This window comes from Dermacentor variabilis, chromosome 8, assembly GCF_050947875.1.
Source record: "Dermacentor variabilis isolate Ectoservices chromosome 8, ASM5094787v1, whole genome shotgun sequence".
Taxonomy (NCBI): domain Eukaryota; kingdom Metazoa; phylum Arthropoda; class Arachnida; order Ixodida; family Ixodidae; genus Dermacentor; species Dermacentor variabilis.
This window is the reverse complement of record NC_134575.1, coordinates 104,753,314-104,770,742: the sequence shown is the minus strand read 5'-3', so window position 1 is coordinate 104,770,742 and position 17,429 is coordinate 104,753,314. Positions and strand designations below refer to the sequence as shown.

The window sequence follows — 17,429 nt, the reverse complement described above, 5'->3', positions numbered from 1 at the left end:
TACTACCTTGCTGTGCTGCCCCAACGTGCTGACTTGAGGGCAAGGATGAGCACATTTAACTCTCTGACCTGTGTTGCTCGTAGAGGGGTCGTGAATTGTCACCGAATCAACCCGACCATCTGTGCTCATTTGCACACACCTGGCCAGTTCACCACTTCGCACCGGTCGAATTGTTAATTGTCGCTGTGGCCGGGTCTCGAATAGTGAATCACTAGTCATGCCTGCTGCTATTTCAGTCGGTCGTCGGGACTTCAGGTGCAAAAGACCGAATTTTAGAACGCAGAGAATCAAGCAAGCTTCAAGGCAGGCGAAGCAGTCAGCATGGCGCGAAGTTTCGCTTACCTAGCGCGCCCGACGCTCCGCTTCGTGAGGCCTTGACGGAAAACGGTAGAATCTGACGTTGGGATTCAGGCCTCCTTGTTCATGGTAGCCCACGACGTTGAAGTAACGACGGTGACGCTTTTTCGAGGCTGAGCTAGGTCTCTCCGGATCGGCGTCGCCGATTCCTTCTGCTTCCAGCATTACGTCCCACGGAGAGTCCGTTTTCGTTAAGCGATAGGCTGCGGCTAGCTCGCAGAGTGGTCTGTGAGAAGTGACGAGCTTTTTCGCACTAGCAACAGGGCAGAAAAACGTGCGAATCGACGCAAAACTCAGGCTGGAAACGTGCTTCGCCACAGCCAGGGCTCGATACTACCCAAGCTGGTACTACCCAGATAACGTTTCGCGCGCCGCCACCAGGCGCCACTACTATACCTCAAACTCCAGCGTAAGGCGCCCATAATGACTTTTTGTGGGTCATTTCTCACGTTCTCATAATTATTTTTGCTCTGTGTTCTATAACATGTTGAGAAAAGATCTACAGCAAATATGATGACCCCAAAAAAGTGTTTCAGGGACCATTTAAGAGGAAGATTTAGCTCGGGGGCTCCTATCTAAATACATGGGAAAGGAGAAATCGTTTTTCTCGACTACTAAACCAAATTTCATGAGGTTTGTTGTATTTAATAGAAATAGAATGTAGGGACAGTTGGTAGTGAATTCCTTATTTAGGCAGTCAATCTTTTAATAAAAATTGGTGAAAATCACAAATGTCCAGAAAACGTAACTACGAAGTTTATAAGTGTGTAACTCAGCAATAAAGAAACGATATCCCAATGTTGCGAAATGCATCGAATAGGGCATCTGAAGCGGACAACTAGGCTTTCAAATATACGTTTATTATGTGAGTAGGGATTTTGCAGAAACATCATAAACAATGTAACAAGTTCACGAAATATATGAATTGATACATCAAATTTATCCGCTTTGATGATCTACTGTATGCAGTTTACAGAACTAAGATATCTATTCTAGGTACAGAGCTACACATTTATAAACTTGTTTAATCTTTTTTTTCAAATCTTTGTAAATTCCTGTTATAACACTCAAGCCTTAAATCAATATTCTGATTCTAGCAGTCAATAGAATTTAACTCCTTCCCTCAAATGAAACAAATTTTGTTGTATGTGGTTATCTCAGAAAAGTGTTCCAGTATTTAATATGTATTTCAATAGGCAGCATCAGAGTTGAGCCCGAGCTAAATCTTCCTCTTAGGAGCACGTGGAGACACTTGTGCTACCTGATGCAGTAGGAGACAGCGCAACATGCTAAACGTTTGTAGATTTATATTTCAGACTCTTTTTCAACATGGTTGTTGACCTACCCGAAAGTATCATATTGCTGCGATCTCTTATGTCTACTCAAGTGATGAGACTGTGTAAGGGACTTTGAGCAGAAGGTACAACTGTATGGCCGGTCACCTGTATGAATGCGCTGGTGTGTGAATGCGCTCGACACGAGCGTAAGACAGCGCGTGTCGAGGACATTATTATCGTACAGGGAAGCCCAAGCGACATAGGTCATCTTCGTGAAATCTTTACACCGGTGAAATTGTGGGCACGAAAACACCTTGCAGCCACGGAATGACGGGCCTGTGCGGGAGTTGCTCAGCTGTGTAGCTTTGCTGAAATGGCTTCTCGCCTCATGTGTTTCCTGAGGCTGCTCTTTTGTGAGAAGCTCTGAGCGCATGAGGGGCACTGATATGGCTTCTCGCCTGTGTGGGTGCGCAGGTGGGCTTTTAGGTAGGCCTGTTGTGAGAAGCTCTGAGAGCATGAAGGACACTCAAATGGCTTCTCGCCTGTGTGGGTGCGCAGGTGGTCTTTGAGGTGGCACTTTCGTGAGAAGGTCTGGGGGCATGAAGGGCACTTAAATGGCTTCTCTCCTGTGTGGGTACGCAGGTGAACGTTTAAATCATATCTGTTTGGAAAGCCCCGAGAGCATGAATGGCACTGATATGGTTTGTCAGCTGTGTGAGTGAGCAGGTGGGCGTTCAGGTGACCCTTGTGTGAGAAGCTCCGAGAGCATGAAGGGCACTGATATGGTTTCTTGTCTGTGTGTGTGCGCAGGTGGGCTTTTAGGTAGGCCTGTTGTGAAAAGCTCTGAGAGCATGACGGGCACTCAAATGGCTTCTCACCTGTGTGGGTATGCAGGTGGGCTTTCAGATGACTCTTCTGTGAGAAGCTCCGAGAGCATGAATGGCACTGATATGGCTTTTCGCCTGTGTGGGTGCGCAAGTGAACGTTTAAGTTGTATCTGTTTGACAAGCTCCTATGGCATGAAGGGCACTGAAATGGCTTCTCGCCAGTATGGACACTGGCATGTGCTTCCAGATGAAACAGTTCATCAGCCTCATAGTCACATAGGTGACATCTGTAGAGGCATCCTTGCTTTGAGTTGTCACACTTGGCAGTTGACAGAGAAATAGAAGGCCTCGATGCTGCACAAATAAAACAAAAGTAAATAAGAGTTATTATGAAATGCCAAAAAAGAACACAGGTGCTAAATTTATTCTTTATTTTGGAGATCAGGCTGGATTTTAAGTATCATGAAACAAAGAACTCCTAAAGGTCCTTTTAATTTACTCAATATTACGGCATTTCAATATTTCATGACCCTGTTTGTGAAGTAGACTTATAAAAAGTATTTTACAGAAAAGTAAAAAAAATCACAATGTGACAGAACGTGGAGTGTCTGACAAATCTCTCATTCATATGAGTCTCAGAGAACACTTAAAAAAATGCTTTGACCAAGCTTGCTCTCTCATCCTCAATCAGACCTTGAGGCCCGCAGGCCACTTGCAAAACTTATGATTCGCTGACACAACAAACTTGTCTCATACGAGACTTCATCAGCGGGTTTCTTCTTGATCACATGCTGAACTTTGGCAACGTTTTCATAAGTTGAGATTGCAAGGAGCCGGCTAGGAAATACTGTAGTTTCCCCCTATAACCCGCAAACACATACAACACGCATCCTCTTCCAGAACAACTCGGAAATAAAAACAAATTGCGCGTGTAACCAACGGAAATAACTGCGTAAAACCCTCAGTTGTTTACAAAAACCGTAACCATTCGGGATAATTGGTTTGTTCATGTCATGTCTTCAGCCAGTGATTCTGCTTTACTGTTTTCGGATATGGGAGCTGGGCCCTTGAGCACGGCTTATCGTGGTCCACGTTCTATCTTGCCAGCGTAATGTGCACTATTCGCAAACTGCTGAACGCAAAATGGCGACCTGTGCGGAGGAGGAGAGTGACTGACCATGCAGCAGGGAAGAAGGGAGTGTGAAAACAGTGCACTACCCCAGGAGATAACGAAAGTGTGAGTAGCTGAGAACCTTGCCTTGAAGTGTGGCTTTGTGGCAGCGCATGCTGTGCTACCATGAAGCCACACTTCAAATAGAAATTCCAGTAATCTGCACCCCAATCGTGACTTTACTGTAACATTTTTACTACGTTTGGTGCCGCTTATAGGTACTAAAATACGGCAATTTCTTTTTGAGTGCACATTGCTCCTAGTGTCCTGCTATCACAAAATAGTGGCAAATGATTGCTGGAACTGACAAGTAATAGCTCAAACAAACCGCCGCCTAGGCGAAGCGTAATGCATTTAACACACGAACAGGTGAATGTACTGTAGTGTTTGTGAAGGGAGGCACTGAGAATCGTCGGTGGCTTTGAAGGAACGACACACACTCTAGTTCCACACCGCAGCCAATTCACCTCTCGGTTGCAGCAAGGATGTTTATATATATATATATATATATATATATATATATATATATATATATATATATATATATATATATATATATATATATATATATGTGTGTGTGTGTGTGTGTGTGTGTGTGTGTGTGTGTGTGTGTGTGTGTATCGGGGCGCTCCCTGGGGCCCTAGAACAGAACAAAGCACGTACTACAAATACAACAGATATAAGAAAACAGAATCTAGGCAGCTGGATAAAAACAAGGGAAGCATGTGTACACGGTGACGGAAGCCGCACTTGGTCTTTTGGAGCGACTTTTGGAGCAGGAAAAATTGAAGTTTTTAGGCGAAATATAGGCTTCTGCAGCAGAAAAATATGCTGCTTGGAGCATGAAAAGAAGGCTTTTGAGCAGTAACCTGCCGCTCCGGTGCAAAGCGGTAGCACTGTATAAGTTAGTACTTTCTGAAACTTACATTGCATTCAATATGTATTATGCTAAGATGCCAGTATTCTTTCTCCAACTTGCTCTGCAGGGTTTTTGTTATTATACAAGAGGATTATTATAAGCGCCAACTTAATAGTAATTCACAGTTAATTCCGCATTTAAATAAAGAGTAACCCCTCCGCACTCACGTTGTCCTTCATCCTTGTTATTCATTGCATCTGCTAGATGTTCTATCTATATAGTATTTCATCCGCTAAACAATTAAGGTGAATGCACGTAGCCACCCTATTCATTACTAATATGGCGCGAGTACTGTATCCTCACAGATTAAAAATACTGCGTAAGGATAAAAGCTCATGCACTTAAAGCTCATGCTAGTCAAAGGGTATGGTCTTCTAGGGTGTTCCAAACAAATCACTGGCACCCTCCCTGTTTGGCACTCACGCGATGTTAATAAATAACACGGTGGCTGTATTTTAAAGACACTATATATCCCTACAATTGAAATTACTATCTGAGCAAGTTGGTAGTTGATCAGACGCATGACTTAGCAGTGCACATACAGATGTAACAGTAACAATGATATTTTATTTGTCCTCGTAGTAATAGATTGAATAGCGTCTGTGTTGCGTGACCTGTGCGCCCGTGACTACTTGCTTGTCCCGTTTTCAATTTTTGTTTTGCATGTCGGGGCTACCTAGTCGTGATATAATGCGCCTTACGCACTTGTCAATATACCACTAAGCAACCGCGAAAAAGGCGCATTGAGAAGCTGTGCCCTTACAATAGCACGTAAGCATAATTACATCACATAACTATAATTGCTATAACAATTATATGCCAGTCGAGGAGAAATTCTACGGTGGTTGTCGGCGTCGCCGTGAAATTGTGCATAATGTTCAACTGCAATAGGATGGCACCCCGGTACCCTAAATGCTGTAGCGGTGAAGGAAACAATGCGAGTGTGAGTAGTGAAGGTTGGTTGCTTGATGTGCTGCGCCTTATCACGCGCTCAAGACATTTCCAATTTGGAGCAGGTCCGTGTTGGGTCAGGTCTGGCGCTATGGTTGCGACAGACAATTTGGCACAGCATATAGTAGGATTTGCTTAACAGCGCAATTGGCGCAGAAATTCCATTACAGACAATCTTTTTTTCTGGTTACATATGGGTCCGCCCTCGTGCTTGGTTTTTGCAAGGCTTAGATGACCAATGAGTGCGTGAAACTTTGTTGCATCTTCAAATAAAGCAACATCATATGAAGGAACATCGCACGTACATGGCAGCTGGAACGGCAAGAAAAAAAACTTCGCTTGACTTGTATATGACCAAAGCAGGTGAAGAGCAAACGACATTTTCACAATAACTGTGTAGTTGTTATTGTTTAAATAATGCAGCAGTGAAGAAAGTATCCCCCACGTGAACATGAAATCAATAAAAAAGACGAATTTGGTATGACTAGTGCCACATTCATCATATACTTACCCTAAAGCCCCAGTTCGATCGCTATCACACTAAACTCTTCTTGTTTCTAGCATATGAATTCAATAACACAATAACAACTTCAGATAGAAGCAAGCGCCTCTGACTCTGTAGTGCTGTTCGTCAACGACTCTCTACCCCGAGCTTCTTCTTGCCTTTCTTTCCATTCCCATTCTCGCTTCCCCCAGCGCAGAGTACCCTACCGATTTTTTGACTGGTTAACATCCTTGCCTTGCCTTTTATCTCTCTATCTCTCTCAGATAGAAGAATTCTGATAAAAAATGTTCCACGACCTTTTCTGTGTCCCCATTAGAGTATTAAACAATCTGAGTAGCAAGCTTTTCGTTGCAAAAAAGAAAAATATTAGTACCATAAATATTCATTGTCGGTCTCTTTAATAAGATGTTTGCTTTCACCTGTGGCCGACGGCTCCTTGTTACAACAGCATCATTTTTATGCATTTCAGTGTTCACAGGTTGTCAGTTATTTCCCTGATGCCCCAGAATGCCACAAAAGTTACTGCAGACACATTTAGAATCCTAGTTCCAGTTCTGTTACCTCTATCAGATATAAAGAAATGGCTAGTTTTCTTGTTTTTTTTACTTTGCTGTAGTACAGTAAAACTTCAGTGATACGTTTCTCGAGACAAAAGAAAAAGTAACAGCCGGGAAACTTAACAGTCAGAAAGGCCGCAAATTGCCACAGCACTGTCATAAACAGTTCTGAATTGCTGTCAGTACCGTCATCATACATCTCGGTGCTTGCACCATGACTGGGGACGGAGTGTGGACATGCGTATAACTAAGGGACACATACAATGTTCCATCAGTCTCCAGTTTCAACTTTATTATGCTTCACTGCATACCACAGCTTTATTGCGGTGAAGCTGAATAAATGGAAGTGGTAATGCGCCAGTGGCACTTCAGACTGCTTAAATGGGTGAATGCGAAAGCATTACGTTCCCTTTGGTGAAATGCTTTTCTCCACGCCTTCCTTGTCTGCCCAAGCTTTCGCCTGGGTTCCAACGCGCCAAGAGTCTCAACGCGCTCACTTGCCCGCGAGGTGTTCATAACTCGAAGGACCGCACGGCGGCTCAGCTGAGAGCAAGTTGTTTGCCTTGTTTTGAGGAGCACACAATTTTGGAAGGCGCGTGCAAGAACACCTGAGTCACGAGCAGTGAAGAAGACACAACCGAATGAAAGAGTACAATCGCGCATTGGAACCAGGCAAAAGAATGGCAGATAGTTTCGCTTACTGCAGGAAATTACTGCATGATGTGGTAACAGAACAAAAAATGACAGTTTCGTTTGCTGCACAAGATGACTGCACGATATAGTAACAATGAGACAAAAGAGAAGCATGTCCCTCCAGCTACGGCACCGAGTAAAACAAGGACTCGCAGACATTCAGTTTATAGGTTTTATAATTCCTCTAATCGTGAATCGTCACGTGTAATAAACTTTATTCAAAGAGCAGGTGACAGCGGTCATCCCCAGGTAGGTGGCGCCCTCAGTCCAGGATGCCATGGTTTCTCGCTGCACATCGCACTCTGTGCACCAGTCGAAGCTAGTCTTCAGCGCACAAGCAGGCCAGCAGGCCCTCACACTACTCTGGGGCAGTGGGTTGGGGGAGGGGAGGCAGTGTCACGTGTGTGCATTGTGATACCATATAGTAAAGCGAGCGCGGCGCCGAGCATTTTTTGCAGGCGTAGTCGTAGCATGGTCGACAATGTCGCATGAAACAGTGTCCTGTGTGCAAACAGGTTTGTCCATAGCCTTCTGCATGCAATGGCCTCCTCTCTCATCAATTTGTGGTGCAGTGGAAGATACGCTCTTCCGAGTTTGTAATGAACCATAATTTCGGTGTATCGTCTGAATACGGCTTCATCTTGATCCTCCGTGGCATGGACCTCCAGCACGTTAGCCTGGAGAGTTTCACACGCTACAATGTTTCCCGCCAGGGGCTCGTGTCCCGGAGTACAGGCTGTGTGTATGTCCGGAATGTGTCTGGTTATTTCGAGTATGTCGGAGCTAATGCAAGGAAGATCCACCTCCAGTAGCATGGGGTTTTGTACTGTTCTTTACATGTTTGTATCGCAATGCACACGCTGCATGGAATTGTCCATCGTACGCCGGGGTGAGGGGTGGACGCACATGGTCACACCGAACCAAGACATGGCTGCAGGAATCCATATCCCGGCAGACAAATATAGACCACTCGTGTCGGCTAGCACGATCGAATTACAAGAACAAGGTTACGAAACGTGGTGAGAAGCTACCGGATGCAGGTGAAAGCATCATGGGTGCAAGGTGGCGACGACGGCACGAACGATTCTCCAGGAAGAGGCAGGGGAACGCCACACATGAGTTAAGCCAAAGACCAACCTAGGTGAGCCTTTAGTGCTGATCGGATGCCCAGAAGTACAAAGGGAAGGTGGACGAGCCAATGTTCCCTTGGCTGATAGGTGGTGAGGACAGCCTTCAGTGGTTAATTTTTCTACCATGCCATTCGCGGAAGGATGATTGGCGGTTATATCAATTTGTCGAATGCCCAGGATGTTGGCAAGCGCGGTGAATAGGGCCAACTGAAACTGTGAGGCCTCGGTCGGCGGCGACGAGAGAAAGGCATCTTAAACATGACATGCAGCCGCTCATGAAAGCCAGAGCAACTGTCTCTGCCATAGTGTCTGTAATGGGAAACACCTCTGGCCATCGGGTGAAGCGATCCACACATGTGAGCAAGTAACAGGCCCCACGCGATGACGGGAGATGGCGACAATGTCGAGGTGGACATGGCAAAAGCTCGCGTCTGGAGGCCGAAATAGGTAATTAGACATGATGGTATGGTGATGAACTTTGACATGCTAGAATTGAAAGCAAGTTCGCGCCCAATGACGGACGCCTGCATTGATGTCAGGCCAAAAAATGCGAGTGGTGACTAGCTTCTGAGTCGCACGAATACCAGGGTGGCTCATGTTGTGCAGTTAATAAAAAATTGCGTGATGAAGAGCCAAAGGCACAAGGGGTCGAGTAACACCAGTGGATGTCTCGCACGTCATAAACGAGCAAGAAAATGGAAGCGGGCGCTCAGTAAAGGACAGGGACGTAGATGAGGAACGAAATCGATGCAGCTCAGGGTCGCTGCGCTGGGTGGCTGCTAGCTCCTTCATGTCTACTCGTGGTTGGGCACCAGGGCATCGACGCGGAAAAGTGCATCAATGGGAGAATTTTCCGGCCCATGCACCTGACGGAGATCCACTGTGAACTCGGAGATAAAGCACACTTGGCGGATCTCCCATGCAGTGCAGTTGCTGCGATTCCGATGGAAGGCAAAGGTCAGGGGCTAATGGTCTGCGCCGACGCGAAAGTCCCGGTCCTCCATAAAGTGACGAAAATGCCTGATGGCGAGATACACCACAAGGTGTTCTGGACTGAATGTGCTGTATTTAGCTTCAAACAGCTTCAGTTTTTGAGAGAAAATACTAAAAGGCTGCTACTAGATATGTTTGCTCGAGAACTGCGCCGACTGCCGTGCTCGATGCATTGGCGATGAAATAAATTGGGGCATCATGAACGGGATGTATGAGCATGGTGGCATCTGCCAGCGCTTTCCTTGCAGTAGCGAATGCAGATGCAGAGTCCTCAGTCCACTCAAGTGGTGCAGCCGGATCTATTTTGATAGCAAGTAGGTCGGTAGAAGGATCCAGGAAATTGGCGCACGTCGAGAAAACGCGGCGATGAAGGTTCAGTAGGCCCAGGAATTCTCTTTAGTGAAGTCGGGGGTGGAAAGTCTTGAATTGCCTTCACTTTGCTGGCGACAAGCTGGATATCTTGTGGGTGACAAGGTGGGCTAAAAACTTTATGGTAGGGACGCCGAAGACGCACTTGTTCAGATTAATGACGAGACCGTAATCATCGGTGGGAAAGTCGGTGGGAGAAGGGCGCGCAGGTGAGCTTCATGCTCCGGGCTGGATGAGCTTGCGACGAGGAGATGATCAAGGTAGGCGAACACGAAGTCGAGAAATCACATGACCTGATTGATAGTGCGCTGAAAACTTTGTGCAGCGCTGCGCAATCCAGAAGGCATCCTCAAATACTCGAAGAGCCCGAAAAGGGTTCAATGGCCATCTTAGGAACGTCAGCGGGTTCCACAGGAATTTGATAAGTTTTCACTAAGCGAATTTAAGGTAAGGTCGTGCACCCAACCGAATACACGTGAAGTCTTGTATGTGAGGAAGTGGATAGCACTCTGGTAATGTGTGAGAGTTCAGAGCGCGGTAATCTCCACATCGTCTCTAGTCGCCAGAATCTTCTTTTGCTACCATGTGGAGTGGCGATGTCCAGTTGCTTGAAGGTCGTACAACGCCGAGTTGAAGCGTGTGCTCAAACTCGCAGCGAGTGATGTCGAGGCGGTCTCCAGACAGTCGGTGGGGCCGAGTAAAGTCGGGAGGTCTAGTGTTCACGATGAGGTGAATGATCCAGTCCTTCACCGGTGACTCTCTGGTATGCAGCTTTGTAAGATTGGGAAAATCAGCAAGGATTTTTGCGTACTGCGACGTGGGTTTTGCGTACAGCGAGCGACGTCGGCGAGGCGGTGCAGAGTACGCCGTTGATGGAGAGGCGGGTGCTGTGATAAATGAGGTGATGAGCATGTGTGTCTATCAGAAGGTTTAAGAAACTGAGGAAGTCAGTGCCGAGAACAGCTTTCGGGACATTAGTGATAGTGAAAATCGAGCCAAACGTACGCTGCAATGCAAGGTTAGGTGTAAGAGACCGTTGACCGTATGTGTTGATGGCGTTGTTTCGTGTTTGGAGCGGGCATGCAGGCATCTTCGTTGTCATGGAAATCTGCCTAAGAAGCCGGTATGATGCTAACCTGGGTAACTGTGTCGACAAGTAAGCGAGCGCCACTGATCTTGTCAGAAATGTAGAATAGGCGATATGTGCTTCGACCAGTACCACTTGCCGCCGTCAGTGGCCGGTCGCAGCATTTCCGGACCAGGAGCACAGACGGGTGCACTTGCGAGGAGAGGTTACGATTACGCGGTGGTACCAACACACAGCAGAAGACGAGCTGTCGCGTCGTGCGTCAGTTGGTTCAAACTCCGGAGAGCGCGCGGGTGCCGGGGAGCAACCGCGGAACCGGAACTTCGACGAAGATCGGCTTGAGAAGAGCGCGAGGTCATTGAGACATCTGACTTGCGGAAAATGATAGCCGCCATCAACGTGTCAAAGGGTCGGGTCAAGTCCGGCAAGGTGATAACATCCTCTAAGTCCTCGGCGACGTCTGGACATAAGGAGGACACGGGATGTAAGAAATTACTCTGTTGACTGGTGATATGCCGGAGACGGAAGTGCGCCCGACCTGCAGGAACCAGGTGCTAGGGCTGTTGGGCCAAAATGGTGGAAGGTTGATGTGTTGGAATACGGCCACCACAGCACCACAGGTTGGGCGACATCCTGGGCGTCGTCACCGGCAGGAAGAGCAGAAGAGCCGGCAGAATCCATGCCGAAGGGTTGGAGCTGCGGGTTCTTCACTGGGTAATGACATCTGTCGGAGCTAATGCGAGGAAGATCCAGCTCCGGCAGCGTTGGGTTTGTACTGTTATCTTCATTTTTATATTGCGCTTTACACGCTGGGCGGCCGGGAGGCATTTTTACAATTGCTAGTAGGTACAGCGGGGCGCGGCGTTTCTCGCGGCACTCTGCGTATCTGCATAGGCGCGAGTAAGAGCGGGTGCGAGAGAGAAAATCTGGGGGCCTTTGCTCCTTGAATATGTGACTCTGTCTAGGCACTACCGAGGAGGTTTCTTAGCGCGTGTTGTATGGGTTTGTCCCTCCGACATGCTGGCATTGCGGAGTGCGGCTGAGTTTTTTTGCGCTCCGCCACTGGCTGCCCGGGCGGTGAGGCAGTGGGCACGGGCACCCCATTGAGTGATCGCGGTGTCATAAGGGGCAAGGTTCTGACTGGTGCTTTATAAGTCGCGGGCCACTTTTTTCGTAGCGACAATAGATTGCACTTTTTACAAGCACTGCTTGAGGAGGACACACGTAGCCGGTAAACGGAGGTCTCAGGATGTCATCTGAGGTTATAATAAAGTAGGCGGCGCGGGATCTCCAGGGCACCCAAGGGGAAGCAGGGGGATCAAAGCTGGAAGCAGGGCGGCCCATGGGTTGGGGCCGCGGGTGCCGGCACGTTTAGGGACAAATGCATACAACTCGCGCTAAAAACGTCTCCGTAGTGGCTAGGCAGAGTCATATTCCACATTTCTCCCTCACACCCGCTCTTACTCGCGCAAGCGCGCAAATGTCCGGCGTCTCCACAAGTGTCACGCCCAGCTGTACCCACTAGCAATTGTAAATACGCGGCCGGGAGCTAACTTCCTCCTCCTTGACGGCATCTGCACGGGGAGCGAGTCGTGGCCTGCACATCGGGCCCGAGGCAAGGGGCGCTACAAGTACATGTAAAGCCGGACCACTTATCCATCCAGGTTGGTAGTGTCTACACACTGCTTGCAAGTCCCTTATCACCAACACTTACTCCTTTCCCCTCACTGTGGTATCCACGAGGGTGACTGCTGTTGTTTTGGCTGAGTCCACATCCCGGGTGGCAACCGACATGGTCACAAGCTGCTCTCCTCTACTTAATCACCCCTACCGCATGCGCCTCCATTCCTCTGCACACTGCGGCATCCGCGTAGCCAACCTCCTCGTTGTCTTCGTTCGCCTTTCTGGAGCATCTTGATTTTTCCCGTTGTTCTTCCCTGGTAACACTCAGGATCCATGCCGCAAGCAGCGCCGCAACATTTATTAGTTTCATAGGTGGTACAATATTATTTTCTTGCCTCTGTTGCGTTCTTCTGCTCAGTATCCCAGGCTTCTCAAGGTGTCTTTCCCTGTTTTGGTCCGCTTGAGGCTCTCGAGCTGGTTTCTTCTATAACCTTCTGCCAGCATTTCACATGTGTTGTGGACAATAATGCTACTGGCGCAAGCCATTCTGGATCAGCTTTTGGAGCAAGTTGTGAACGCAATTGCAAACTATATTAAGCGGAGTTTTTACAGGGGGCAAGCTATGTAAAAGCAGTAAGTAGTCACTTATTCATAAACACAATCAATCCAAACATTCAGCACAACCCACACCCTCAATCGCATCATCACCATCAACATCAGTCTATTTTATGACCACTGCAAGACGAAGGCCTCTCCCTGCGATCTCCAATTACCCCTGTCCTGCGCCAACCGATTCCAACTGGCACCCACAAATTTCCTAATTTCATCGCACCGCCTAGTCTTCTGTCGCCCTCTACTGCGCTTACCTTCTCTTGGTATCCATTGTCACCCTAATGGTCCAGCGGTTATCTAATCTGCGCAATACATGACCTGCCCAGCGCCATTTCTCTCTTATTGTCTATTAGAATATCATCTATACCCGTTTGTTCTCCGATCCAAACCACTCTCTTTCTGTCTCTTAAACCTACACCTAGCATTTTTCGTTCCATCGCTCTTTGTGCAGTGCCTCTATGACTGTTTTATCTCTACTTAATCAAATGGTTTTTCGTAATCTATGAAAGCCATATAGCGAGGCTTATTGTACTCTGCGGATTTCTCGATAACCTAATTAATGACATGCATGTGATCCATCGTAGAGTATCTCTTCCTGAAGCCAGTCTGTTCCCTTGGTTGTTTAAAGTCCAGTATTGACCTTATTCTATTGGAGATTATTTTGGTAAATATTTTATATAATACTGGGAGTAAGCTAATAGGCCTGCAATTTTTAAGTTCTTCAACGTCTCCCTTCTTGTGGATTAGTATAGTTTTTGCATTCTTTCAGTTTTATGGGACCCTTGCAGTCGATATACACTTCGTATACAGAGCCGCCAGTTTTCCGAGCATTGTCTCCTCCATCTTTGATTAAATCGACTGTTATTCCATCCTCTCCTGCCGCTTTTCCCCGTTTTATGCCTTGCAAGGCTCTACTGGCCTCATGTCTAGTTATAGGGGGAGTTTCTGTATAATGTTCATTATTGTTTCGAATAGAATACTCCTGAGTCCTCTGGGTACTGTACAGGTCAGTATAGAATTCTTCCGCAGCTTTTATTATACTTTCGAGACTGCTGATATTACCCTGGTTATCTTTCAGAGCATACATCTTGGTTTGTCCTATGCCAAGTTTCCTTCTCACTGATTTCAGGCTGCGACCATTTTTTACGGCTTCAGCCACGTCCTGGAAACGCCACATCCGAGAAAACGGACAATTTGGTCGATGATGACAGTGCTCCAATTACTTGGTATTCTTCAGCTAGCTGTGGATAAGAAAGTCATTGGCATTGTCCAGATTTTTTTGGTGGCTTCTTTAAGTACATCGTCCTTACAAAGTTCTTCAGCTGGCGGCAGTCAAATTGGTGCAAGTCATACCTGCTCTTTTTGTCACTTTCCCAGTCTGCAACAGGCTGCCATGCTCGCTGCGGCGGCGACTGTAGTTGCTACATGCATCCCACCATCCAGGAATCACCCAACGTTGCGCGAGCAACCGCAGCAGTCGTCAGAGGGGTTTGTGCCTTTCCTTTTTGGACCAGTTCATCAACAGCAGGTCATCCATGCTGTTCTTGTTCTCGAACTAGGCACCAGAAAGGCGTACGTTGGCATACACGCGCAGCGATATGCTGTACATCACGACAGTGGTGCAGCACTTTCAATCGAATTTGACTTCAGTCGTCTAATGTGGAGTCGTTGGACACCTGTGGCAGTAGCAGCCTCAGTGGCGTAGCTGGCGGGAAATAGCTCTACCGGTAGATGAAGGTGAGCCTTTCGGTCGCAGAAATCGGCACAGTCGCATACGACCGGGGCGGGGTTGTGAGGTCCTCGACGGAGTAGTACTGCTCGCATGGGTCTGTGCTAACTAGAGGGGGTGCTTGTGGCGGTCTTTTTAAATGGTAACGTAGACGTCCATGTGACTGCTGTTGTGGCCGCTTGTGTCTTATATGTCGTTGTACAAAGTCTTAGGCAGCCTCGACTCTTGTCATCGATATGTTGTACTCATGCTTGTGGTTACGAACAGTGCTTCGCCGGTGGTGTTCGTTCTCCTCGCTGCAGTGGCAATGGTGGGAGGAGCAAGAGCGGTAGCAATTTTGTCATTTGTATTTCCGATGGTCACGGGATAGGCTCGAAACGGAACTGTGTGCAGAATGTAGCGCGAGTGAGCAGGTGTATACGAATCGTCGACCAACCTGGGTTGCACCATTCAGCTAGTCGCCGACATCTGTTCCCTGCACGTTGCATGGCGACTGATTTGGATTCGCAAACTGGGAAATAATGTGGGCGGTTGGGCAACTGGCACCTTATGCTTGTTCTCTTGAGGTATGTGTTGGTGATCACCTTCTCTTTGTTCAGGATGAACTGACGCTGTACCCTCACATCGGTATTGAGTTTCGGTTGTACGCACGGTGTCGGCGGTCTGGCGTTCGTGCTGATATTCGGCTGCTTACCGGGTGTACAGACTCGATGTACTGCCTACCGTGCTCGCAAAGGACTGACGGCAGTAGGTAGTGATTCAGTGCCGGCTCAGTAATAAAGACCACTAATTACCTGTCTAAAAGCGGAACGGATCTTTTTCTTGGTAATCAGGCATCTTGTTGAATTCGGCTTTCTTTTCGTCATCGTCGATAATGAGCTCTTCAATTTTCGGGTAAATTTCAGCGAGGCAACGGTCCTTGTCATCGAGTTCATTTAGGAGCACTTGGAAGTCGATAGGCTTCGGTAGCGGCAGCGATGACACGGGTAGCGGCGCTTTGAATGATACCATACTGACAGCGTACTCGGTCCATGTCAGTTGTGCAGACAGCAGTCCCCTTGCCGGGTTTAACGGCACCATAATCAAAAAACGAAGCGACTGCACGTCCGTCAGTTATGATTTGTCGCTGCGACTGCTTTAACTGAACCCTGTTTTCCTTGGCTCCTGTGCGTACTTATGTCGCACTTCTTCTGTTCAGAACAAGGTCTCGGATGGACACGAGTGCTCAAGATAGGATTGCTAAGAGCGGCTACACAATAAGAAAAAACATCACCCCTCTTGAGAAACAAGCGTAGCCGTGTACGCTACTACTTGTGTTTTGTTTTTCTTCAGCTAAACATGGCGTACTATGAACAGAATAAATCATAAATCCCAAGAACATTTGTATTTCTTTTGTTTTGATGAGTTTTTGTGTAAATTACTTTCAGGGAGAGCTTGATAGATTTAGTAACATTTGTTGCATGCCTTGCGAGCAGTGCTTTCCGCGAGAAGTTCCCATTGGTGATATTACTAGATTAAATAAAACAAACAATTAGGTCCAAAGGTCAATCTTGTGCTAATCCATGTTAGTACTGTGTTAGTCGTTCGTTAATGTTACCAGAAAATTTCAAGGCTTCGGGCTACCTGACAACAAGGACTCCGCATTCTGCTGCTTCCCTCTTCAAACATAACGCTTTACATTTACACTACATAAAATACATAAAACCGAAAAGCAAGGGAACCTACGTAGATTGACCCGCATAGCCAATAAGGAAGTGCTTCACTGTCAGAAGCAAAATCTGGCAATCGTCAGCATCCCCACCCGCACACAACAGCAAAGCAGCTGAGAAGCAATTAAGTGTGGCGTGTATCCTCCAGCAAGAATATATAGCCAATACTGTGGTTGTTCTCTACATGAGCAACACGATTGTCCGGGACGTCGCTGAGGGACTATAATTTAGAATGGAAATGATGCTTCGACATTCTGTGTCGAAAGAAATGGAAATTCAACACCGCAGAACAGCACTCTGATTCATCAAAGCAGCAACCACAAAGCTTGTTCTCGTTCTCGTAAATCGTAGGAAGTCAACATCGGAGTAGCCATTATTGATGTCTATAAAGTGGTTCCATGCATGCCAAGGTTATTGCAGAAGCCGGACAATGTCTTCAACCGACCATGCGACACGCATATTCACCTCATGGGTGTATTCCAGGAAACTCTCCAGTGGGAAGTCTGAAGTCCAGTCTGCCTAGGCCATGCTATTATATCAGCCTGTTTTGTTGACCTCTCCTGCCATTACAGCAATTGGAAATACTTGGTACGATTGGTAACGTGCTTATCATACTAAAATACTATTTGCTATGGCAGTAACTTCCATTTTGCTGAGGTATTTTTTCTAATGTAAAGCTAAACAGATGTTCGCTGTAGTTACTCTCCTTAAACCCTTTCTCTATATGAAAAGTGAACATTTTTCTCTACCGCTTCTTTCTCACATATTTAAGTTCTCAGTAGAACATATAGGTCGCGGCGGCCGCATTTCGATAGGGGCGAAATGCAAAAATGCTGTCTCGTGCATTGGGGGCATGTTAAAGGTCCCCTGGTGTTACGAATTATTCCGGAGTCTACCGCTACGGCGTGTCCCATAATCAA

General features: G+C 47.1%; 1 protein-coding gene across 1 annotated transcript in view; it reads right to left on the bottom strand.

The window, feature by feature from the left end:
• Positions 1-1,457: 1,457 nt before the first annotated feature.
• The window catches only part of LOC142590506 (uncharacterized), a 126,749-nt gene continuing 110,777 nt past the window's right edge, over positions 1,458-17,429 (bottom strand). Inside the window, exon 5 of the mRNA XM_075702682.1 lies at positions 1,458-2,815. Coding sequence (XP_075558797.1) covers positions 1,986-2,815 — 830 coding nt within the window. The 3' untranslated portion in view covers positions 1,458-1,985. The remainder of the gene's footprint in view (positions 2,816-17,429) is intronic.